This window comes from Salmo trutta, chromosome 36 (assembly GCF_901001165.1).
Source record: "Salmo trutta chromosome 36, fSalTru1.1, whole genome shotgun sequence".
Lineage (NCBI taxonomy): Eukaryota > Metazoa > Chordata > Actinopteri > Salmoniformes > Salmonidae > Salmo > Salmo trutta.
Window position 1 is genome coordinate 26,915,274 of NC_042992.1, and position 25,039 is coordinate 26,940,312.

General features: G+C 41.5%; 1 protein-coding gene across 4 annotated transcripts in view; it reads right to left on the minus strand.

Annotated features, from left to right (window-relative positions):
* Window positions 1-263: 263 nt before the first annotated feature.
* Window positions 264-25,039, minus strand: part of LOC115175751 (KH domain-containing, RNA-binding, signal transduction-associated protein 3) — a 154,330-nt gene continuing 129,554 nt past the window's right edge. Inside the window, exons 8-11 of one of the 4 annotated variants that reach the window (XR_003872096.1) lie at window positions 7,882-7,940; window positions 4,930-5,071; window positions 2,801-2,848; window positions 264-670 (exon numbers count right to left, since the gene is read on the minus strand). Coding sequence is in view for 3 of the 4 variants with exons in the window: in XM_029735225.1 (XP_029591085.1) it covers window positions 4,977-5,071; window positions 7,882-7,940 (154 nt within the window). In the remaining variant the exon portion in view is untranslated. Of the gene's footprint in view, window positions 671-2,752; window positions 2,849-4,133; window positions 5,072-7,881; window positions 7,941-25,039 lie in introns of those variants that run through there. The other 3 variants (XM_029735225.1, XM_029735227.1, XM_029735224.1) reach the window with 3 other exon arrangements.

Here is a 25,039-nt window from a genome sequence, read left to right on the forward strand (position 1 = left end):
AGGAGAAGTGTGGTACAGGTCTCCTGTCTGTCTCTCTGGAGGAGAAGTGTGATACAGGTCTCTGGTCTGTCTCCAGAGGAGAAGTGTGATACAGGTCTCCTGTCTGTCTCTCTGGAGGAGAAGTGTGATACAGGTCTCCTGTCTGTCTCTCTGGAGGAGAAGTATGATACAGGTCTCCTGTCTGTCTCTCTGGAGGAGAAGTATGATACAGGTCTCCTGCCTGTGGTTCTAGAGGCTGCATGGGAGAAGTGTGAGGCTGGACTGCTGTCTCTCTCTCGCTCTTAAAGCTGGGAGAAGTGTTATACAGGTTAATTGTCTCTCTCTATAAAAGCTGGGAGAAGTGTGATGTTGGTCTGCTGTGTCTATGGGACAAGAGTGAGGAAGTGTGATCTACACATTAGCCTCTTCCCTTTACAGTTCCTCTACAGGTGGCTCTGCTACGACATCCACGGAGAGAAATGAAATGTTCAGTGTTTGGTCTGTAGATAGATCAGAGATCCACACTGAAGTTTCTTCATCTGGTTTCTTCAGCTGGGAGATGTGTTCTCCTTTCCTTTTAAAGACCAAATCGGTGCATTTCTTTCATGTGGTCCTGCCATGTGATTCTTCTGAAAGCTGTCTGGAAGCTACATCTTAGAGTCATGTCATTCCAGCGATGTTTTGTTTCAACCTAAAAGGATACAAAAAGCTATTATAAGCAGCTTAAACGAACACAAAAACAACAACAACAATATTATCAACAACAACAACAAGCTCTTTAATCACTTTTAAGATATTGTCATTGTGGACGTAAAAGAGCCCGGCTGCTCTTTGAAGTTTAATGGATTTTTGTCAAAACCAATCAATAAGTCATTATCTCTATGTGTGTTGATGGAGAGGAGATGAGAACCCCGCCAGCGCTCAGCTCGCTATCCTTTTCATATGTCTCCAGCTGGAAGGGCCTATAGAGGTTGGTTCTGATGGCACGGGGCCCACGCCTGCACAGAGCTGAACTCCTCTGTATACTAATCACACAGACACAAAGGGTGGCAGCGGCCCCGCCTGGCACACACAACCAGGGGGATTGTGGGCCGGTAAAACAGGGAGGATTATGGTTTGTGCTCTGTTGAGACGTCCAGGATTTCTCCCCAGTCTGGAGACTATCCCAGAGGAACAGCTTTCCTGTGCCGCAGTAACATGGGTTTACCATGTTTAACACAAGGTGGTAACAAGCCGTTCAGACATGTTCCACGGCTGCTTAGAGGCACCACAATATGTTGAGCTCATAATAGGATCTGTGTGGCCACATCCAAACGAGTACCCTATTCATACCCCTTGACTTATTCCACATTTTCTTGTGTTATAGCCTGGATTGAAAATGTATTAAATTGTTGTTTTTTTGTCACCCATCCACGCACAATAGCCCATAATGGCAAAGTGAAAACCTGTTTTTAGACATTTTTGCAAATCTATTGAAAATTAATATCTCCTTTACATAAGTATTCACACCCCTGAGTCGATACATGTTAGAATCACCTTTGGCAGCGATTAGAGCTCAGAGTCTTTCTGGGTAAGTCTCTAAGAGCTTAATATTTGATTATTTTTTTTTATTCTTCAAGCTCTGTCAAGTTGCTTGCTGATCATTGCTAGACAGCCATTTTCAAGTCGATTTATGTCAAAAATTGTAGCTTAGCCACTCTGGAACATTCAATGTCGTCTTGGTAAGCAACTCCAGTGTATATTTGGCCTTGTGTTTTAGGGTATTGTCCTGCTTAAAGGTGAATTTCTATCACTGTCTATTGGAAAGCAGACTGAACCAGGTTTTCCTCTAAGATTTTGCTTGTGCTTAGCTCTATTCCGTTACTTTTTATCCTAAACAACTCCCTAGTTCTTGCCGATGACAAGCAAACCTATGATGCAGCCACCACCAAGATTGAAGAGTGGTACTCAGTGATGTGATGTGTTGGCTTTGCCCCAAACACAACGCTTTGTATTCAGGACATTTCTTTGCCACAATTTTTTCAGTTTTACTATAGTGCCTTATTGGAAACAGGATGCATTTCTGTATTCTGTACAGGCTTCCTTCTTTTCACTCTGTCATTTAGGTTAGTATTGTGGTGTAACTACAATGCTGTTGATCCATCCTCACTTTACTCATATCACAGCCATTAAACTCTGTAACTGTTTTAAATCACCATTGGCCTCATGGTGAAATCCCTGAAGGGTTTCCTTCCTCTCCAGCAACCGAGTTAGGAAGGACGCCTTTATCTTTGTAGTGACTGGGTGTATTGATACACCATTCAAAGTGTAATTAATAACTTCACCATGATTTTTTTGCGAAGCATTGGAAAACCTCCCCAGAGTGAGTCCATGCAAATTATTATGTGATTTGTTGAGCACATTTTTACTCCTGAAAATATTTAGGCTTGCCATATCAAAGGGGTTAAAAACTTAGTGATGCAATACATTACAGCTCTTCATTTTTACTTCATTTGAACAAAATTCTAAAAACATAATTCCACTTTAACATTATGGGGTATTGTGTGTAGGCCAGTGACACAAAATCTAAATATAATACATTTTAAATTCAGGCTGTAACACAACAACATGTGGAAAAAGTCAAGGGGTCTGAATAGTTTCTGAAGGCAGTGTAGTAGACTACTTTTGACCAGGGCCCATATGATTCTGGTTAAAAGTAGTGCACTATACAGCACTGTAGCTTTTTAATCTCGGCTAATACTGTATTTGTAACAAAAGCTTCCTGGTTATGTTGATTTAAAGGAGGAGAATTATCCGAATAATAGTGTGGGCTGCAACTCACCTTCAGAGCTTGAGGGTGTTCGGATGTGCCCTGAGCTCTGGCACCAGCCTAAAATAAAGAAAATAACATGATTGATTACAATAATAAAGGTACAGAAAGAAAACAAACTACTTCAATTTAAAGTGATCCAGAACAATTGTTTTAGTACGGTTAAAGAGTAATTCATTTTACTTACAATACAACATATTTTATCAAAGTCTTATAATACACTTATTGCACACCAAACTTACTAGAAATATTACAGCTATTTATATTACTTTTTAATGTTTTATATCGAAGTCTAATTAATCCCCAGTGTTGACTTTTAAACCCCTTCAAGATTAAGAAAGACTTAATAAAGAACAACATATTAAAGTTCATTTTGGTTTTAGTGCTTTATGTTTGTCAGTCTACGTTAGGATGAGGTTAGGTTGGTTGGGTTTGATTACCTTGTGGAACGGATGGACGGAGGTCTTTTAAAACAGCTACTGTCTGTCTGCCGTCCTCTCAGTGCGGAGGTCAGCTGGGGTTCAGAGGTCAGGGGTCATTTAGAGTCTCTCTAACGGAGGGGCATGGCCAAAGGGCAGGGGCCGCATGGGTCTTTATAGACTGAGAGATAGAGGGCCACACCACCAGAGGGGAACACAGGGAGCAAAACAACAACAGAAACGATTTCCCCTCCATACAAATTCCATACAATTGTGTGAAAGCCATTGCTTACATCCAGTAGAAAAGCTATGAACAGTCCCTAGGAGTTTCTCCTGGTGTCACTGCTTGTTGTCATTAAAATGTAATAGCACTGTCTATTATAAGATGCTCAAAGTGACTTATTGTCAGATAGGCAAGTGAGAAAATACAGGTGCCGATGCCATTGTTATTGTATATGTTAGTGTACTGTACTATTACCTATGCTGTAACACATTGAAATCCGTTTTATTAAGAGATAACATATGAAAAACACACAACATCAAAGACTTAAATCTGTGATTGACATTGTATCTAAACCATTCCCTACAAAACATTACCTGAATTGTAAAATACAAATATGCATCACAGTTCTTACAAAATTGTGTTGTTTTGTTGCTTGCATTCAGTTTTAAGATTTTTCATAAAAATAATGTTAACTTTTATGCGGTTTTACATGTTATCATATTATTCAGAAGCTAATTCTTGATCAACATGGTATCGCTCAAGAGTCTATACATTCATTACGGAAGATAAAAACCTGTCTTAAAGTGAGCATTTCAATATTATCATCAGCATCATTCTTTCCAATGTTAGTTTTATTAGTTTAGATTATAGTGTTTTTCTATTTAGCTATGTAAATACAGAATTAGGCTCTTGAACACAAACGTACTTCTTTCAAAAGGTTTATTGAGCATCAACCAAGAAGAAAAATTTAAAGGGCTTACATAAGCGGAGAAGGTTAATATGCTAATACACTATTTCTGCTACCAGACCAATTCTACATGGTTTAATGTCTCAAGAAACGGATTATTACATTGTCTGAAAGCATTTCAGGTTTTTAAACCCCTAAAAAATAATAGATTGGAATTAATTATTAAGAGCTTTACATAAAATGTTTTGCAGCTCTTGATTCTTTTTTTTTACTGAAGATTTTTACACAAAAAAAAGTAAAGAATGGCCTGTGAATGAAGATTGATTAAAGGGGGGAATTAAACAGAAACACACACGTCTACACACGTTTTAAGATAGGAATAAAACAGCTGACACTATCCACAATGATTCCACACCATGCTTGTATAAGCCCTTTAACACTAAAGAACTATCATTTACAAAAGGAGATCAAACAACAATATGTATTTCAGGATCGTTCTGTTTTCTGATTGGAAAGGTTTCATTTACAAGGGACACAATTGACCAATCACCCCCAGGAAAAAATATCTACAATACTTCACCTCTCTACAACTAAATCACTAACATATTAAAGTCACCAATCCCTCTATAACCAGGTCCATAGTATTTAGATATCTACTTGTTTAGGAGTGGGCAGATGACCTAAAATATACACATTATTCTGGTGAAAACAGTCTTGATATGATACCAGGTTTTTCTGTTTTTAAAACCCAAATTTACGATTGAGTGTTTTTATTCTAAAAAGAAGGGAGCGTCCGTATAAAATCCATTACTTGATGACACGTCCATGAGGGATTCTGCAGGTTGTTGTATAATCAGTTCAATATCTGGAGTAGGGCGTCTCTCTGTACACTCCCTTGGTCGTCCGTGCAGCTGGCACCTTGCTGCGATTAGTTGTCCACTCCTCCTGACCTGCTTTATAGGGAAACAACAGTAAGAAACACTTCTACACACACACACTTTTGTGTAACTCAGATGTTTACGTCATTTTTACGCTGATGTCAAGAGGTAATCGGACAAAATTGTTTATATTTTCCTTAGCCTGGAACTGAGGTAAGCATTCAGCTATCATACTTTAATCAGGCATCAATCCGGTCAAAAATAGTTCAATTATGTCAAGGTTCTGTCTTCATCAGTGAACATAAATCAAGCATCATGACTTTCTGGTCACAAAATCCTTTGAGAGTCTGATGTTGATATGGCTTATCCAACTGGAACAACAGAAGACTCCCACAGCCTCTGTAGTTCAAACAACAAATCCACCAATAAGCTTGTCATTCACCTAGAAGGATGCATTTAGATAATTGAAACAGAGGATCAAATAGCTACTTGAAAAGAGCCAGTGTAGTGGCTACTAGCAAAAGGGCACAATAACCATTAGCCCAAATCAGACCTCATTCAGGCCCTCTGCTGTCTATGTGCCAAGTGCCTGCTGCATCGATGGCAGCCTTTGTGTGATCTCTAGCCAGCAGAGTCTCATCCCCGGAGCAGAGCAGAGGCTCACAAAGAACAGCTTTTTCCCTGACATGGTCTCTGCTGGCAGCCCATAACCAATAGTTTCTAATTAAACCTGTCACCGTTTCTCTGGCACTCACTTTAGATAGACAGTGACCAAGGTAACCTTGTGTTTAGAGATCAGCTATATACCATCAACTCTGTTTATCATTTAAACAAACCCTTCCTTTGAACTGTCAAACACCTCTTTCTTTTGACCTGTTAGAAAGCATTTAGCGTGGCACTGTTACCTGGAGTGTGTGTCTGTGTGTGTGCTTTGGAGGTTAGTTCTTTACACTTTTCTGCCAGAGTTTCTTGCCACATTATTATTGTGTGTTAATCTGTATTGCAAATAGGAATATTAATAAACTCTTCTTTCAGTTAAAATAACAACAATTAGGTGGGTACTGATATTTGTAGTGTGTATTATACTAGTGTGTGCATTATACACATGTTTTTTGCATATCCCACTTCCCCTGAGACTCACAGCCAGGGAACAGCCATCATTGACAGCGACCCAGGAGCAATTAAAGTTAAGTGCCTTGCTCAAAGGCACAATGACAGATTTTTCACCTAGTCAGATCGGGGATTCGAACCAGTGACCTTCGGTTACTAGCCCAAAGCTCTTACAGGCTCCTAGGCTACCTGCCCTATGTTATGGTCAATTACAAAGTTATCATGGACCAAAGAACATATACTGTAAGTCCTTCATGTTACAGATAGTGTCTCAGTCTGGTGACAACTGTATACATTTACTGTGAAGTGCTGTAAGAATTGACATCTGCCAAAGCAAGAGGAGACCAGGGTAAACGTAATGAGATGACATTAACAGCTCAGTGACTGAAACAGGAACCATACAGCGCTCAAGTCATTATACCAGAAAATAAAACTATGGTTAAAGCTATATTAGAAAACCAGACGTCAAGGCATATCAGTTACTCTATCACTCATGGTTTATGTATGAATACACTCAGGGCATTGTGTAGACATAGCCATGCCCAGCTTTATAGAATTACTGTGTCTTTATCAGACATCCCCAACCTTTATAATAACTGAATTGTATTTGACATTGTCAGAAAAATGAGCACTGTTCATATGGAGTTGCGTAAAAGAGGTCTAATTCTGTTGTGAAACAGAATAATCATTCAGCAATTCTTTTACCATTATATTGACAAAGAACATGCCTCATGATATACGTCTACAACAAATGTGTCCCCAAAATGTATGTAGCGCATACTCAGGGAAATTACATTGCATGTGGGTTTGAAAACCCTTAGAGTCAACTGACGCACCGGTGTGTCAATCTACATAACGTAATAAAAAAATCCCCTTCAAAATCCGTCAGTTTAAACTAAAGATATCCGTCTCAATCTACCGCATCTGCCGATATCGCAGATCCACATCTGCGGTGAAAGGTGGGAGAGCTAGATCTGTGTTTGTCCATGAAACATCTGGAACACCGGTCTTCTCACAAAAACATCTGTCGCTTCCAAACTGTTTTACCTACCTATTTTGACTTCTCTATGGAAAGGGGAGACTCTCACAAATGCGATGGTATTTTGCTCTACAACCCCCACAAGTGTCAGGGGACGTGTCTGAAGAAGATACAGTCAATGTGCCAACTTCTGTTTGTAGCGTCCAAACTGTTTGGGCTACAAACTAATGTGAACCCACTGTGGAAAAGGGGAGATTCTCAGAAACACGATGGGGTTCTACAATTTGCTTTATGACCCCCACAAGTGTCACGGGACTCATCTGAAGGTAACAGGCACCGGTTAAAAAAATATTATGGAGGATGAAGGTAGTTTTGTGCCTACCCAAAAAGAGGTTAAATATGTGTAATAATAATAATAATATATATATATATATTTATTTCCTGAGCTCTCTTATATCTCCTAGCTATAGGACAAACACTTCACTTCATTAACACTTACAACGTGTTATTCAGTGCGTTTCTCTGGGTTATGGTAGTAAAGGCCAAATTCAATATTTTGTCAAATACTTTTTTTCTTTATTTTTTTTTTATACCTAAAGGGGTCCAAAAATTCAAAATCAAATAGCTAAATGAGCCATAATATGACCATCTTAAAACAATTCCAGACGTCAGCTAAGAACCCCCCCTTTTAAGAATTAACAGCATTCAAACTGCTGAAGAACAAAGAACCACATTGAACAAGACAGTATTCATTTCAACAACATTTTATATGTTAATAAAGCAGTTAGTAACTCACCGTATGACTCATATGATTCCTCACCATTATCGTGTCCGTACTCATAATAATCGTCTGAGCTGTGTAAGGAAAGAAAGAGGAGACATCCATCAGAATCTCTTTTTAACAATAAAATGACATGCCCGGGCCTTTTCTTAATAGAGAACAATAGAGGTTGCGGTTTCTACAACACACAGCCATCAAATCGTTACCTGGAATGTGAACGACATGAACTGTTCGGTAAAGCGAAATAATATCAACGTGAGAAAATGATGTGCAGAATTGATGTACCATTCCGCTGTATGTAATCATAAAGATATACTCTACGTGGCATTACAAACATACGCAAAAGGTTCATACAGAATGTTTCTTTCATAACTATGCCTTCCCTCTCTTAGAGGATGGCTGTGTCCATCCCCCCATATCCTGTCCCATAACAGAGGATATGGAGATATACTGTATATGAGAGATGGCACCTGTAATGAAAAATAAAAAGGCTGTCTTGAATTGTGGTTCATTTCTTTGCTATTCTTTATTTATTTCTCAGCGGTGCCCGTTGACTTGCTGACAGAACAATCGTGTGCTGGCATCATTCAGTATCAGACCTATCATTCAGACCCAGAAAGGTAATTCATCATAAAGCTGCCATAGAGCTGACACTGGCGGCCCATCAGAGCTGAGTCCCCCCCCCTTCCCACCCCCAGCCATTATCACCTTGGCTGATAACGGAGAATAGCAAAACCAAGCAAAAATGGCCCAGACATTATCACCTTAGCTGCTGTAGGTTCATCTACCTCAGTCGATCTATAAACACATAGCCTATTAGCTATACGATTGTAATGCTATACCCCTGAAAGAGGGGAAATATGAGAACTGATTCACACTGACACGTAGCATCTGTTCAGTCAGTTGTAATGATGAATTGCATATCATCAACTCGTAACAAAGATATCTCATCTCTTTGTATTCCTAGGCATTACTAATCAAGCTCTGCACAAACAGACATCAATGGAGCACACAGATGATCGTATTATCACATTCACATTCATTATTAGAATATTACTTACGATTCTGTATTAATTTCAGTGATGTATTCGGGGCGGCAGGTTGCCCAGTGGTTAGAGTGTTGGGCCAGCCAGTAACCGAAAGGTTGCTAGATCGAATCCCCGAGCTGACAAGGTAAAAATCTGTCGTTCTGCCCCTGAACAAGGCAGTTAATCCACTGTTTCTAGGCCGTCATTGTAAATAACAATTTGTTCATATCTGACTTGCCTAGTTAAAATAAGGTTAAAAAACTGTGGTGGTAAAAGAAAGTAGGTAATGGGTAAGCTATCAACTCCAGTGGGTGATGGAGATAAGAACAACCAACCACCAATATGTATGAACTGTATTATTTGCATTATGATGGCATTTTAATGTAGTCCTATATGGATGATAGGAGATGTTCATATTGAAACATATCTTCTTTTCTTTGTTCCTAACATGGTTGATAAGAAAGTTATTATGAGAACTTAGTAGCCTATTTTTTTGCTCCTGCTGAGGTAGGCTCCGAATAACGTTAGCTTCCTACTTCACCCCTCTAGCTGGCTGAGTAATACTAGCCAGAGCCCTTCATAAGTCTAGCCATTTGAGAGAGTGGTGAATGTGCTGCTAAAAAGCTAAATCCGGGAGGCAGATACGGGGAACGCAGTGGAAGATAACGAACAAACCTCTGTTCATGATTCCACTCGTTCGCAAAGATGCAGGCGAACTCAGTCTGATCAAGAATATACGTTTTGATCAATGCTGGGAGCAATATTTAGATGTAATTGATTTTCTTTATTGTGTACAAAATATATATTAGTGTTACTACAACAGGTCTATGACAGGGTCACCTTTCCTCTCCTCTCTTTGGCTTAGTGCTGGAGGTGATACTACAGGCCCATATATACACCAGATCAACACAGAAGGTTGACGTTTATGATTTTCTCATTTCAAAGCACTTAATCATTATTAAACTTTGATTGACAGCATGTTTTTTTGGGGGGGGGGACTTAAAGACACAAGCTGACATGAACAATTGAAAATCATGTAAGGGGACAGAGGGGGAAAAATGTCCATTGTTGTGGATCTATAAACGTCTGCTTGAGACATTGTCCAGAGAAGGCATTCATGTTGGGTTTCTTCCCCCAGGGAGATCATTGACTTGGCATGAAGATTTCATTGCTCACACAGCTCATGACTCAACCAGTGAACAATAACAGCAGAAACAAAGGCAGCCTTTTTTCTCTTATCCAAACTGGATCCCTGCTAAGATGTGAGTGATTATTTATGCTATGTGTCCACAAAGAGAAGCCAGACGTTGTTATTCAAAGTGTGATGTTTTCCAATCAACCCTCACAGCAGAGGTACCACTGTGAGACTTTCACTGGTGTCCAGCTGCTAATATATACCTGACACCACTCATCATGGCTTTAGAGAGAAAACCAGAGAGAGAGAGTGTGAGAGAGAGAGAGAGAGAGAGAGAGAGAGAGAGAGAGAGAGTGTGAGAAATATATATATATAGAGAGAGTAACAGAGAGATAGACAGAGAAAAGTAGAGGGAGAGGGAGAAGGAGGGAGAGAGCAAGAGAGAGAAAGAGATGCAACAAATGAATGCATGTTCTCTCTTTCCGTGTCTTGTACACTGTGAAACACCTGACAGGGTTTGTGGTAATTTGATTTCACACCATGTCTCAACACTGGGGTGTATTCTTCCCAGAGCGGAACCCCTCTGAATACACACTCAACTACAAACCGTTCTGCTAAAACGCCCTGGGAAGCTGAGGGGCTAAACAAGCGTCTCATCCTTCCTGTTGGTGTAAAGCTAAAGCCTACGAGGACCAATAACGGCAGTTAGGTCCTCAGAGAGCTGCCAAGTTAAAGCTTTCCCCTTTTAAAACCACGAGAGGAGGACTCCCAAAGCTGTTAGGCACTTCTAATTTCTGGGATGACATTTTGTCAATATCCTCACACCTTTTCTCCTCTATTACCCTGGTCTGGTCAGTGAGTCCTCAGGCCTCAGGTATGTCCTGAAGGGCAATGATCCAGGTGAAACTAACTGCTCATATGCCCTTCAAGTAAAATACAGGTTGCATCCCAAATGGCACAGTCAAATGCCTCATAGCACTTTTATAGTGGCCCTTTGTAGCTCAGTTGGTAGAACGGTAGCATAGTGGTTTCAATTCCTGGGACCACCCGTACATAAAATGTATGCGTGCATGACTGTAATTTGCTTTGGATAAAAGAGATCGCTAAATCACACGTATTATAAACCATCCATCAACACTTTATAAATAGTCACTAATGGAGTAAACACGATGCTGGGAACGAGTCAGGGACTGAAACAATCCCGACGTACCCAACTGAATTCATTTTTTATGTTGTTTTAATCACAAGCAAACTCTGTAAACATTCCTTAACAGCTAACGATAAAGCAGAGCAAGGAGAAACCTAGAGCAATCTGTCTTAAAGCGCTGGCTGGCCTTGACCTTGATAAATGAACACCCATAGCGCCCATTAGCTAACCCTGTCTCGTGATCAGGAATGAGGGAATCTGACTCCAGACCTGCTCGTCCACAGGTATACCTACTGCCTGGCTCTCCGTTTTACAGGTATGTCTATAAATGGCTGGTCTTAAGTTGTGATTTTGCCATTTGCGCCGCCACTAAACAGATGGTGGTGTTACATCTGAATGATGTAGTACACGTCCCTGGTGGACTTTGCTTTCTTACACAGCCATTACTCTTCTGTTGCTCTGTGATAAACCTGCAGAGATATGCTAGGACATTAGAGAGGATCCAGAGGCACATAGGAGAACAATCTATAATCAGCAGTCATATTCAGAGGAGAGAAGACACTAAATATTTCATAGGTTTTCCAAAGCAAGAGGAAAACCATTCAACAGTATATTCAACAGATTTTCCTCATACATTTCATACAAATATTAGGTGCATTTTTATTAGCAAGATAACTTCATTCATATTGGGGTGGCAGGTAGCCTAGTAATTAGAGCATTCGGCCAGTACCCGAAAGGTTGCTGGATTAAATCCCTGAGCTGACAAGGTATAAATCTGTTGTTCTTCCCCTGAATAAGGCAATTGACCCACTGTTCCCTGGTTGGCCGTCATTGTAAATAAGAATTTGTTCTTAACTGACTTGCCTAGTTATTTAAATAAAAATAGTGACACATTTTAGAGTGGATACAGTATGTATTTTATATTTCATGGATTAAGGCTCTGGAAAATATAGCAAAATGCCCAAAAAAGACAAAAATAGACCAAATATAACACAAAAGGAACTGGACTTGGGAGAATGTGTCCTGTATATTATCCAAAAAGAGGTTGGTGTAATTGAAATTGAAAACTCCCTCAGGAAAATGCTGTTGATTGCTTGTCTCAGCAGCTGATTGCAAAGGCAATCTGCACTGTTGGACCCTTGCTGCGCTGTCACAAAGACGGACTGAATGGTAAACGTCATGGATTTACATAATGTGTGACTATAATCATCTGCTTTGTCTGAATTTGACCCGCCCATGGTAATCAACTTATCGATGGTCAATCAATGTTCAGCAGTCAGGCCTACTACATTTAAAGTCACCTCAGGTTCAGATTGTGTCTTGGTGAACGGATAGGGAGGTGACTGCAATGTTAATACAGCCCAAGCATGTAGACTGAGGTCGCATCCCAAATGGCATGCTATATGACACCCTATGACACCCAATAGTGTATTACTTTTGACTAGGGTGCATAGGGCTCTGGTCAAAATAAGTGCATTATATAGAGAATAGGTTTCCATTTGGGATTGACCCTCAGTTCTTCATTATGTTCTCGGCTGTGCAATAAACTGGCATCATCCTGAGAGCGTCTGGAATCTCTCCAAGACAGCACCTGAGGCAGCAACAAAAAAACACTTGTTTGGCCTTACAAGACTAAAATATCTCTAGCTCTGAAGCAAATTAGCCTGACAAGACTAAAATATCTCTAGCTCTGAAGCAAATTAGCCTGACAAGACTAAAATATCTCTAGCTCTGAAGCAAATTAGCCTGACAAGACTAAAATATCTCCAGCTCTGAAGCAAATTAGCCTGACAAGACTAAAATATCTCTAGCGCTGAAGCAAATTAGCCTGACAAGACTAAAATATCTCTAGCACTGAAGCAAATTAGCCTGACAAGACTAAAATATCTCTAGCGCTGAAGCAAATTAGCCTGACAAGACTAAAATATCTCTAGCGCTGAAGCAAATTAGCCTGACAAGACTAAAATATCTCTAGTGCTGAAGCAAATTAGGGCCAAAGACAGAAGTTGCTTGTCAAAACAAAACATTTCATACTGCTGAGAACTAAATTAGAACTATATTGAAATGATAAAATATGCAGTTAAAGTTCTTAGATAGAAATCAATACAATTCTGCTGAACAAATTTACTCTGTTTAACTAATGTATGTTTGCCAAACCTGAAATACTAGGGAAAATACCAACGTCGCATATTTCCTAGGCCTAATCATGCCGAGGACTTGTAAGTTGTTATAGTATAATTCCTTGATTTCTTTACCCACTATTTAACTGGGCAAGTCAGTTATGAACAAATTCTTATTTACAATGGCGGCCTACCCCGGCCAAACACAGATGACGCTGGGCCAATTGTGCGCCGCCCTATGGGAGTCCCAATCATGGCCTGATGTGATTCAGCCTGAATTCGAACCAGGGACTTTAGTGTTGCCTCTTGCACTGAGATGCAGTGCCTTAGACTGCTGTGCCACTCAGGTACTTTACACAACTATATCCAAGATGGAGTAGCAGTCGGACGTGTGTTTGTCTTGTCCCGTGTTAATAGTCTGTAAATAGTCTGTTTTTCATTTTTTTCGTATAGATTTTAATCTCACTTTCCATCTACAAACTAAATATACTTTTCTGCAACCCGCCTCAACGAATGTGGTACGGATCTGCTATTTTTTATACCTTATAACTGGAACCTCCATCAGAAGCTAGCCAGCAAACTAGCTACTAGCTACTAGTCATTGTTAGCCAATGCTAGCGGTCTTCACCGTTAGCTCGGACATCAGCCAGCTTTAGAACGGGCAATTACCTGCGAGTCTGCACAACGCGAAATAAACTCAGAGCATATCGGACTGCTTTTCTCTACCACATCACCGGATTCCTGCCGCAAGCTCTGGACCATTACACCGGATCATCGCAGTTAGCTAGCTGCAACCGAGTGGGTATTGTTGGCTAAAGCCTCTGTCCCGAAGCAAACCTTAAGCTAGCCTCGAGCTAGGCCCCTCTCCCGGCCAGCCGACGGAGTATACCAGCTAATTCTTGGGCTACAATACCTCTTTTGCCAATTGGCCTGGACCCCTTTATTGTCGACACGGAGCCCCACCGATCCATCATGACTGGTCTGCCGACGTAATCGTCCGATGTGGTTTCAACAGGCTTTTCCGTTGCGAGCTTTCTGAACTCCGTGTCTCCCACTCGCCTAGCGTAGTAGCGACTACCAACGGCTCCCTGACTCACCTATTGCTGCTCATTGGACCCTATGATTACTCGGCTACACAGCTGATGCCTGCTAGAAGCCTCCTCCATAAGATTATTATATTCACTGCTTTAGCACACTCCGCAAACCCTGATGTCCTAGCCTTGTCTGAATCCTGTCTTAGGAAAGTCAACCAAAATTCTGAAATTGTAATGTAATCCATTCCAGTTACTAGTTACCTGTCCAAAAACATAACTTTTGGATTACCCAAACTCGGTAACGTGATCTGATTACTTTCAGTTACTTTTTGATAACTTTCCCCTTAAGAGGCATTAGAAGATGACAAAAATAACCATCAAATGCATTTGGTGTGTCATCACAGTAGTCTCTGACCTCATAGTGGTCTCTGACATCATAGTGGTTTCTGACATCATAGTGGCCTCTGACATCATAGTGGTCGGACTCTCTCAGATGGAACCACCACAATTGATGTAATTGAGAAAACAGAAAGGTGTCAATGTATTTTTTGGCAAACATCCTTTCGGAATTTAAAAGTAATCAAAGACGTAATCATCTAGTTATTTTTTAAGTACAGTGCCTTCAGAAAGTATTCAGACCCTTTGACTTTTTCCAAATTTTGTTAGGTTACAGCCTATTCTAAAATGGATGAAAAAAATAATTTTCCTCATTAATCTACACACAATACAGGTTTTTAGATGTATTTTTTTATTTTTAACTGAAATATCAGATTTACATAAGTATTCAGACCTTTTACTCAGTACTTTGTTGAAGCACCTTTGGCAGCGATTACAGCCTCGACTCTTCTTGGGTAAGACGCTACAAGCTTGGCACACCTGTATTTGGGGAGTTTCTCCCATTCTTCTCTGCAGATCCTCTCAAGCTCGGTCAAGTTGGATGGGGAGCGTTGGTACACAGTTATTTTCAGGTCTCTCCAGAGATGTTCAATTGGGTTCAAGTCCGGGCTCGGCTGTCATGTGCCTTTTACTGAGGAGTGGCTTCCGTCTGGCCACTACCATAAAGGCCTGATTGATGTAGTACTGCAGAAATGGTTGTCCTTCTGGAAGGTTCTCCCATCTCCACAGAGGAACACTAGAGCTCTGTCAGAGTGACCATTGGGTTCTTAGTCACCTCCCTGACCAAGGCCCTTCTCCCCTGATTGCTCAGTTTGGCCGGGCGGCCAGCTCTAGGAAAAGTATTTGGGGTTACAAACTTCTTCCATTTAAGAATGATGGATACAGACTTCTTCCATTTAAGAATGATGGAGGCCACCTTGTTCTTGGGGACCTCGACACAATCCTTTCTCAGAGCTCTATGGACAATTCCTTCGCCCTCATGGCTTGGTTTTTGCTCTGACATCCACTGTCAACTGTGGGACCTTATATAGATAGGTGTGTGCCTTTCAAAATCATATCCAATCAATTGAATCTACCACAGGTGGACTCCAATCAAGTTGTAGAAAAATCTCAAGGATGATCAATGGAAACAGGATGCACTTGAGCTCAATTTCGAGTCTCATAGCAGGGGGTCTGAATACTTACGTAAATAAGTAATTTCTTTTTAAAAATTTTAATACATTTGCAGGGATGTTTTTGCTTTGTCATTATGGGGTATTGTGAGTATTTTTCGGAGTATTTTTTTGTTTGTTTGGTCCATTTTGGAGTGGGGCTATTGCGTGGCGGGATGTGGGGGAAGTCAAGGGGTCTGAATGCATTCCGAAGGTACTGTATCTGTAATCTGATTGCAATATTTTAGCTGGTAACGTAACTGATTACAGTAACAGTTCTTTGTAATCAGATTACATGTAACTGATGACATGTAATCCCTTCCTCCCCAACCCTGGGAATATGAGTTGCGTTTCTCAGTGTGTGTCAATGCTTTCTGCCTTGCTCTGGTCTGTTGTTATGGGTTTTCCTAAATGTTTCATCACGCCACTAAATTGTCTCAGTGTGCATGTGTACTACATCAGTGTGTATGTGTGTGTACAGTATGTGTGTGTGAATATGTGTGTGTTTGTGTTTATACTCCCTGAGGAGTTACAGCTCATTGGGCTGCAGCGGATTCTGACATTCATAAAAAATGTAAAATATATAAAAAAATACATCTGAAATTTCCATCCCCAACTACAACATTTTCTGTCAGGACAGAACTGCCGAATGGCACTGAGTTGCAATCTACTGCAGAGATAGCCTGCAGAGTTCTGTCTTACTATCCAGGTCTGTGCCCAAACAGTTCGAGCTTCTACTTTTAAAAATCCACCTTTCCAGAAATCAGTCTCTCACTGTTGCCGTTTGTTATAGACCCCCTCAGCCCCCAGCTGTAACCTGGACACCATATGTGAATTGATTGCCCCCATCTATCTTCAGAGTTCGTTCTGTTAGGTGACCTAAACTGGTATATGCTTAACACCACGGCCATCCTACAATCTAAGCTAGATGCCCTCAATCTCACACAAATGATCAAGGAACCTACAAGGTACAACCCTCAATCCGTAAACATAGGCACCCTCATAGATATCATCCTGGCCAACTTGCCCTCCAAATACACCTCTGCTGTCTTCAACCAGGATCTCAGCGATCACTGCCTCATTACCTGCGTCCGTAATGGGTCCGCGGTCAAACGACCAACCCACATCACTGTCAAACGCTCCCTAAAATACTTCAGTGAGCAGGCCTTTCTAATTGACCTGGCCCGGGTTTCCTGGAAGGATATTGAACTCAACCCGTCAGTAGAGGATGACTGGTTGTTCTTTAAAAGTGCTTCCTCACCATCTTAAATAAGCATGCCTCATTCAAAAAATGCAGAACTAAGAATAGATATAGCCCCTGGTTCACTCCTGACTTGACTGCCCTTGACCAGCACAAAAATATCCTGTGGCGTACTGCATTAGGATCGAATAGCCCCCGCGATATGCAACTTTTCAGGGAAGTTAGAAACCAAAATACACAGGCAGTTAGAAAAGCCAAGGCTAGCTTTTTCAAGCAGAAATTTGCTTCCTGCAACACAAACTCAAAATATTTTGGGACACTGTAAAGTCCATGGAGAATAAGAGCACCTCCTCCCAGCTGCCCACTGCACTGAGGCTAGGAAACACTGTCACCATCGTCTACGATAATCGAGAATTTCAATGAGCATTTTTCTACGGCCGGCCATGCTTTCCAGCTGGCTACCCCTACCCTGGCCAACAGCTCTGTACCCCCCACAGCAACTTGCCCAAGCCCCCCCCCCCCCCCCCCGTTTCTACTTCACCCAAATCCAGAAAGCTGATGTTCTGAAAGAGCTGCAAAATCTGGACCCCTACAAATCAGCCGGGCTAGACAATCTGTACCCTCTCTTTGTAAAATGATCTGCCGCAATTGCTGCAACCCCTATTACTAGCCTGTTCAACCTCTCTTTCGTATCGTCTGAGATCCCTAAAGATTGGAAAGCTGCTGCAGTCATCCCCCTCTTCAAAGGGGGAGACACTCCAGACCCAAACTGCTACAGACCTATATCCATCCTGCCCTGCCTTTCTAAAGTATTCAAAAGCCAAGTTAACAAACAGATCACCAACCATTTCGGATCCCACCGTACCTTCTCCGCTCTGCAATCTGGTTTTCGAGCTGGTCATGGGTGCACCTTAGCCACGCTCAAGGTCCTAAACAATATCATAACTGCCATCGATAAAAGACAGTACTGTGCAGCCGTCTTCATCGACCTGGCCAAGGCTTTCGACTCTGTCAATCACCGCATTCTTATCGGCAGACTCAATAGCCTTGGTTTCTCAAATGACTGCCTTGCCTGGTTCACCAACTACTTCCCAGATAGAGTTCAGTGTGTAAAATCGGAGGGCATATTGTCCGGACCTCTGGCAGTCTCTATGGGGGTGCCACAGGGTTCAATTCTCGGGCCGATTCTTTTCTCTGTATATATCAATGATGTCGTATACAACTGGCCCTTGTTTGGACACTGTGTTAACTAACCTCCAAACAAGCTTCAATGCCATACAGCACTCCTTCCGTGGCCTCCAACTGCTCTTAAATGCTAGTAAAACTAAATGCATGCTCTTCAACCGATCACTGTCCGCACCCACCCGACTAGCATCACTACTCTGGACGGTTCTGAGTGTGGACAACTACAAATACCTAGGTGTCTGGTTAGTCTGTAAACTCTCCTTCCAGACTCACATTAAGCATCTCCAATCCAAAATTAAATCTAGAATCGGCTTCCTATTTCGCAACAAAGCCTCCTTGACTTCGGCGATGTCATTTACAAAATAGCCTCCAACACTCTACTCAGCAAATTGGATGCAGTCTATCACAGTACCATCTGTTTCGTCACCAAAGCCCCATATACTACCCACCACTGCGACCTGTACACTCTCGTTGGCTGGCCCTCGCTACATATCCGTCGCCAAACCCACTCGCTTCAGGTCACTTCAAAAGTCACTGAAGCTGGAGACTTATATCTCCCTCACTAACTATAAGCATCAGCTGTCAGAGCAGCTTACCGATCACTGCACCTGTACACAGCCCATCTGTAAATAGCCCACCCAACTACCTCATCCCCATATTGTTATTTTTTTTGCTCTTTTGCACCCCAGTATCTCTACTTGCACATCATCATCTGCACATCTATCATTCCAGTGTTAATGCTAAATTGTAATTATTTCGCCACTGTGGCATATTTATTGCCTTACCTCCCTAATCTTATTACATTTGCACACACTGTATAGATTTTTCTGTTGTGTTATTGACTGTACGTTTGTTTATTCCATGTGTAACTCTGTGTTGTTGTTTGTGTCGCACTACTTTGCTTTATCTTGGCCAGGTCGCAGTTGTAAATGAGAACTTGTTCTCAACTGGCCTACCTGGTTAAATAAAGGTGAAATAAAATAAAAAACAACTGATCCACACCTTTAGTGGTCTACATTGGTACTTCTGTTCACATACTGTTGGTGGACGACCCACCAAGACTTGCCATTCAGACATCCATTACTGTTCTCTCCCCTGTACTCTGTCTTACCTCAGCATGGCTCTCTCCCCTTTGCTGCTATCTCTACAAGTCCCCTGTGCTCTGTGCTACCTCTTACCTCCACACTTGTCTCTTGTATTGAGTTTTACAGCTGTTCCTAGGGGATGTGTCTGCCCTTTAAAACACTGTCACAGCTACCCCTGTAACCGCGGCCCTCCTCCCTGTAACCACGGCCCTCTGGGAGCAGCCTGACGGCCCAGGGCCGGTATTCAGGGGAAAGGGACGGGAATGGGAAAATGCGAGAGGCCCCTGTACTCTTATAGGTGTCAGGAATGAAATAACACTCTGATCCAAACCGACCTGTGTGAGTGTCCATCCTCTGACCTTCCACCTGCTTAATAATACCCACATACCTACCTACCTACCTACGTACCTACCTACGTACCTACCTACCTACCTACGTACCTACCTACGTACCTACCTACGTACCTACCTACCTTCAGTTAACTCTCCAGAGACTTAGCCCTTTGCCAGTGTTTAAATAATTATGCTGTGTTGGGTCAATCCACGATTGTGCACCCCAATACATGTCAGACATGCTTTTAAGTTATGTACCCAGTAGGTTCCTCAGGACCTCTGGCACTGGCCTTTTAACTATCCCAAAGCCTAGGACCAAGAGGTATGGAGAGACAGCCTTTAGTTATTATGCCACCAGCCTTTGGAATAGAACCTGAGGGAGGGCCGAAACTGTGGACATATTTAAAAGTGGTCTTAAAACGCATATTTTTTAGCTTTGCTTTTGCTTAGGGTGCTTTTAAGTCATTCCATTTTGTCATTCTTTTATTTTTTATCTTATGTTTGTTTTGCAGTAAATATTTCAGCTTTTATTTTCATCGTTTTTTATTATTGTGTTCCATTCCATGTCTGAAATGTGCTGCATAAATAAAGCGTGATTTGATGATTTGATTTGGGTCAGTGTATTAAATGCTGTAGAAAGAGGCTATGATTGCGCTCATACAGATTGACTGCTCTTGTGCTGAACCTGAAGCTGCCATGGATGTCATGCTGATCTGGTGTTCCAAAATGTTCCCCAAGGCTTTCCCTGTCTTCTGAAATATGCAAATGTCTCCAAGTTGAGAAGAACCGCTAACAGTCTCATGTTTCAAGGTTGTGAACTGTTCATTTTTTCCTTTGAATGTGTATCTACTACATTCATGTTGACTAAATATGATTAAAAAAACATTGTTTAGGCTATTATCAGCAATAATGATTTGAAAAACAAGTTGCATGTCTTGAATTTAGTAGGATTAATATGTCCATGTCAATCATCTCTACAGTATAGTAGACATACATGTCACACATTCCCAAAACAAACTCTCCAGAATGGCTGCCCTGTTTCCCACCAGGCATAGGGCTGATATCATACTGGAGACACTGGAGAAACCAATGGTAGTAAAAAGCTCTGCTTGTTATCCTGCAGCTAGTGAAGTCCTGCCTGCCTGCCTTCCTGCCACCCAGCCAGGGATCTGATGTGGTGACTGTGCTGTGAGCTCCTCAGGCTCTGTGAGGCATTGTTAGGCAGACGTCTTGTCCATGGATCCAGTCTAACACTCCCCTGGGCCCTTCCCTGCTCCAGCCCTGCTACCGCTCTGACCTGCTCAGGCTGAGTTTGGGCTCCGGGCTAAAACAGGGGTGCACCTTTTGTTCATCAGCAGATCTAAATTGGATGACCTTAAAAGGGAAATTTGCTGTACCGTATGCACTATGCACTGCAGTGTTGGTTGAACTGTACACACTGGCTCTGTAGTGTGGGAAATGAATGCTTAGAAAACAAATCTGTGCGAAAATGGTTCATGTTCAGATGTCCTTTCAATTTAATTGCCTGCTGTTAGATGTAGTAGGATAACTATGTTACAGTATATTAAAATATGCATATGTACATACACTGACTGTACAAAACATTAAGAACACCTGCTCTTTCCATGACATAGATTGACCAGGTGAATCCAGGTGAAAGCTATGATCCCTTACTGATGCCACTTGTTAAATCCACTTCAATCAATGTAGATGAAGGGGAGGAGTCAGGTTAAAGAAGTATTTTTAAGCCTTGAGACAATTGAGACAGGGATTGTGTATGTGTGCCATTCAGAGGGTGAATGGGCAAGACAAAATATTTAGGTGCCTTTGAACGGGGTATGGCAGTAGGTGCCAGGCGCACCGGTTTGTGCCAAGAACTGCAACGCTGCTACAGTAGGTTTATCCACAATTGTGGCGGTTCTGGGGGCAAACAGGGGAGGGGGTGCAACTCAATATTAAGAAGGTGTTCTTAATGTTTGGTGTACTCAGTGTATATAGTACCTTGATGTCTTTGCGCTATGCTACGGGGTATCATCCCCATGCATTGTTAAGGGCTGCTAGCGTCTATGATGCTTTAACTCTACAGATGAAAGAAGAAATCAAAGGGTCTCGTCTGGTTAGCAATATCTCTTAATAATCAATTGTCCTATGAAATAGGGTTTACTTTTTATGAAAAATAATAATGCATTGGTTTATGAGGAACTAAAAAGATGACTAGTATGTTCAGAAAGCAAGGAGGGTACTGTAGTGTACTGTACATATTCATAAATACCCACTGAGAGTAAAAAGTCATCCTGAGTGTGTATAGAGCAGACTGGTTGCAGTGTCCTAAGAAATTGCAAGAGATCTTTGCTTTTATCGTGTACTTGATAAACAATCAAAGCTCAAAATAAAAATAAATACTTTCGAGCCAGTTCTGAGACGTATAAATAAATATAAATAAGTCAACAAAAATATGTAAATAAACGGAATAGTGTGCCTCATGAGGAAGATGATGTAAAGTACGGAGGCCCATTAGTCAGCCCATGGGTGCGTCTAAAATGGCACCCTATTCCATATAGTGCCCTATGGACCCTGGTCAAAAGTAGTGCACTATAAAGGGAACATGGTGCCATTTGGGACTCACACCATCTCTAGCCAGAGAATAGATCTCAGAATCTCTTTGAGTCTAGCATCAGGCCTCTGGGTAGAACATACACACACACACAATCCACCCAGCCTCTACATGATGGACTCCATTTTTCCTTCTGCCTTAAGCCTCTGTGATTATTCACCAGGCTCCTTTTAAAACAAATGGCTGCAAATAGACACCAGGGTTCTAAGAGGCAGGCAGGCTTTAATATGTACCCCTCAGTCTCTGAGGAACTACATAGAGAGAGAGGTGAGAGAGAGAAAGGGGGAGAGAGAGAAGCAGATACTTTGGCCCTAACAGGGAGTGTGTGAGAGATGGATGCCGCCTGGCCTGGGCGACATATATCCTGACACCGCCACAAAAGAAAACATCAACCATGCCTCCTCACAAAGCAGGGGACAGTCTAATATGTTATTTTTTTCTTTATTTCTTTCCTCCCCCCTGCCCCTCCCCCCCCCCCACACACAGCTGCCTCTAATGCAATTTTTGACATCTTAAGTGCAGCAACAATCAGGCCCTCTTTGAAACTGCCCATGCACGCAGAAAATACAGAATAGAGGAGAGGTGGGAAGATGGTGTGACAGCAGTAGGGAGGCGTCCCAAATGGTGCCCAATTCTCTATTTCGTGTGCTACTTTTGACCAGAGAGTCAAAAGTAGTGCGCTATATGTGGAACATGGTGCCAATTGGGATGCATCCCAGATGCAGGACCGATAAAAGAGTGTCCTTTGACCTTAAGTGACATGGTGAAAGTAATCACGATCGCTCCCTTGATATGAGAAAATCAATTCTGTACATTTAGTTGTAGGGTCTTCTTTTTTTATCAGGGGTTGGAACCTAAATTATTTTCCAAGCGTTTCGTTCTGAACAGAATCATTATTTGTTTTGTTCCCTTCCACTGTTACGACCAGCAAAATAAAGTTCTGAACCGTTTCAAACCCCAAAAAACTAACGGTGTCACATACTTCTTCGCCAGAAGATAAAGAGAAATCATTGTCGGACCAATACACAGCGAGATCGTATGTACTCATCTTCTTTATTAAGGAAAAGAAGGGAAACCAAAATAAAGACGTACACAAAACACAATGACGAATAACAGTCTGGTAAGGCACAAGGCTATACACAGAACAATCTCCCACCAAAACACAAACAAAACACATACCTATATATAGGACTCTCAATCAAAGGCAACTACAAACACCTGCCTCCAATTGAGAGTCCAACACCCAATTACCTAACATAGAAATACTAAACTAGAGAGAACATATAAATACAAAAAACATAGAACATAACCCAAAACCCAAAATAATAAATCAAACACCCTTCTAAACAAACCACCACCCCGAACCACATAAAACAAATACCCTCTGCCACGTCCTGACCAAACTACAATAACAAATAACCCCTATTACTGGTCAGGACGTGACAAACGGTTTATATAGTTCTTTTCTGTTCCTTTTTAAATATTTTTTTTGTTGTACATTTAGCGCGACATTAGATTATGTCACCAATCAGATAGAGCAGCTTGCTATGGAGCAGGCTATAGATGTTTACATGTATTGGACAGGCAAGTGTAGGGTGCGAGATACGACAGAAATTATTCCGGTTGGGAGAGATCAAGAGAGGGAGAAGTAGGAGGCTTGACTTGAAGCACTGGGCATCTTATTATTATCTTAATTAGGCCCACAGAATTATTCGTACGGAGGAGAGGCTTTAATGTCTTTGAACTTCAGAGGGTTGGGTTAACGTTGCACCAGAGCTAGCTAGCTAGCTAACAAGCTAAAAAGACGTTTTATCTTTTTGTAGTTAATAAATTCAATGTGAAACGTGATATTTATAGTATCCTTAACTAGCATTGAAAAAATGTAATCCATTCTTGTCTAATAAAAAATATTTCTCCTTACTTTCTGAATCACGCTTGTAGCATCAGTAGGTAGCCTAAGCTTCGGAGAGGAAGGGGCAGTTAGCCTACACATGCACACACACTGGCAAAGATTTTCAGCTGGCAGGCAGACACTGGAATAAGTTTCTGAGTGGCTTTGCATAAGCGCATTGTTACATTTTTGTGGGAGTGAAAAAAAATGCCCGGTATGTAAAATATTGTATTTAAAAAAAAATGTTGTTAAAATAACGGTTCTGTTCCGGAACAGTGTAGATCACTTTTTTTCCCAGTTCTGATTCTGTTCCTCAAAAAATGTTGGTTCTGTTCCCTGAACCGGTTCCAACCGATGGTTTCTATTGCATAGAGCTATAGGACACCAAACAGCAATGTAGCTGCAGGGTCTTCTGTTGCTGCTGCATAGAGCCAAACAACCAAACAGCCATTTAGGGTTCATGAGGCAACAATGGCTGACATGGAAAATAGGCTAAAAAAATATTAGCACAAGGGATCCACTAGTATTAGTCAAGCTATGGCATTATGGTTAAAATGCTTTTGACAGGACATCAGAATGAGAAGTTACAGCAGCTTGTTTGCCCTCAATTTCATTCTGAGCCCCCAAACGCGGTCTTCTATGTTGGCACTAAGACATGCACTGTGCATGCCTGGCCTGTCTGATCGCCCCTCCATATGTTCCATTAGAGTTCAACCTATTGGAGGTCATTCCATTTCAGTTGGTCATGACGTAGTGGATGTTTATCTATTTATAATTCACAACTGTCTCTTTCTCCTTCAGAACTCTAATGAACCAGTTTTTTTCTATGAAATATTGTTGTATCGCCGTTCATT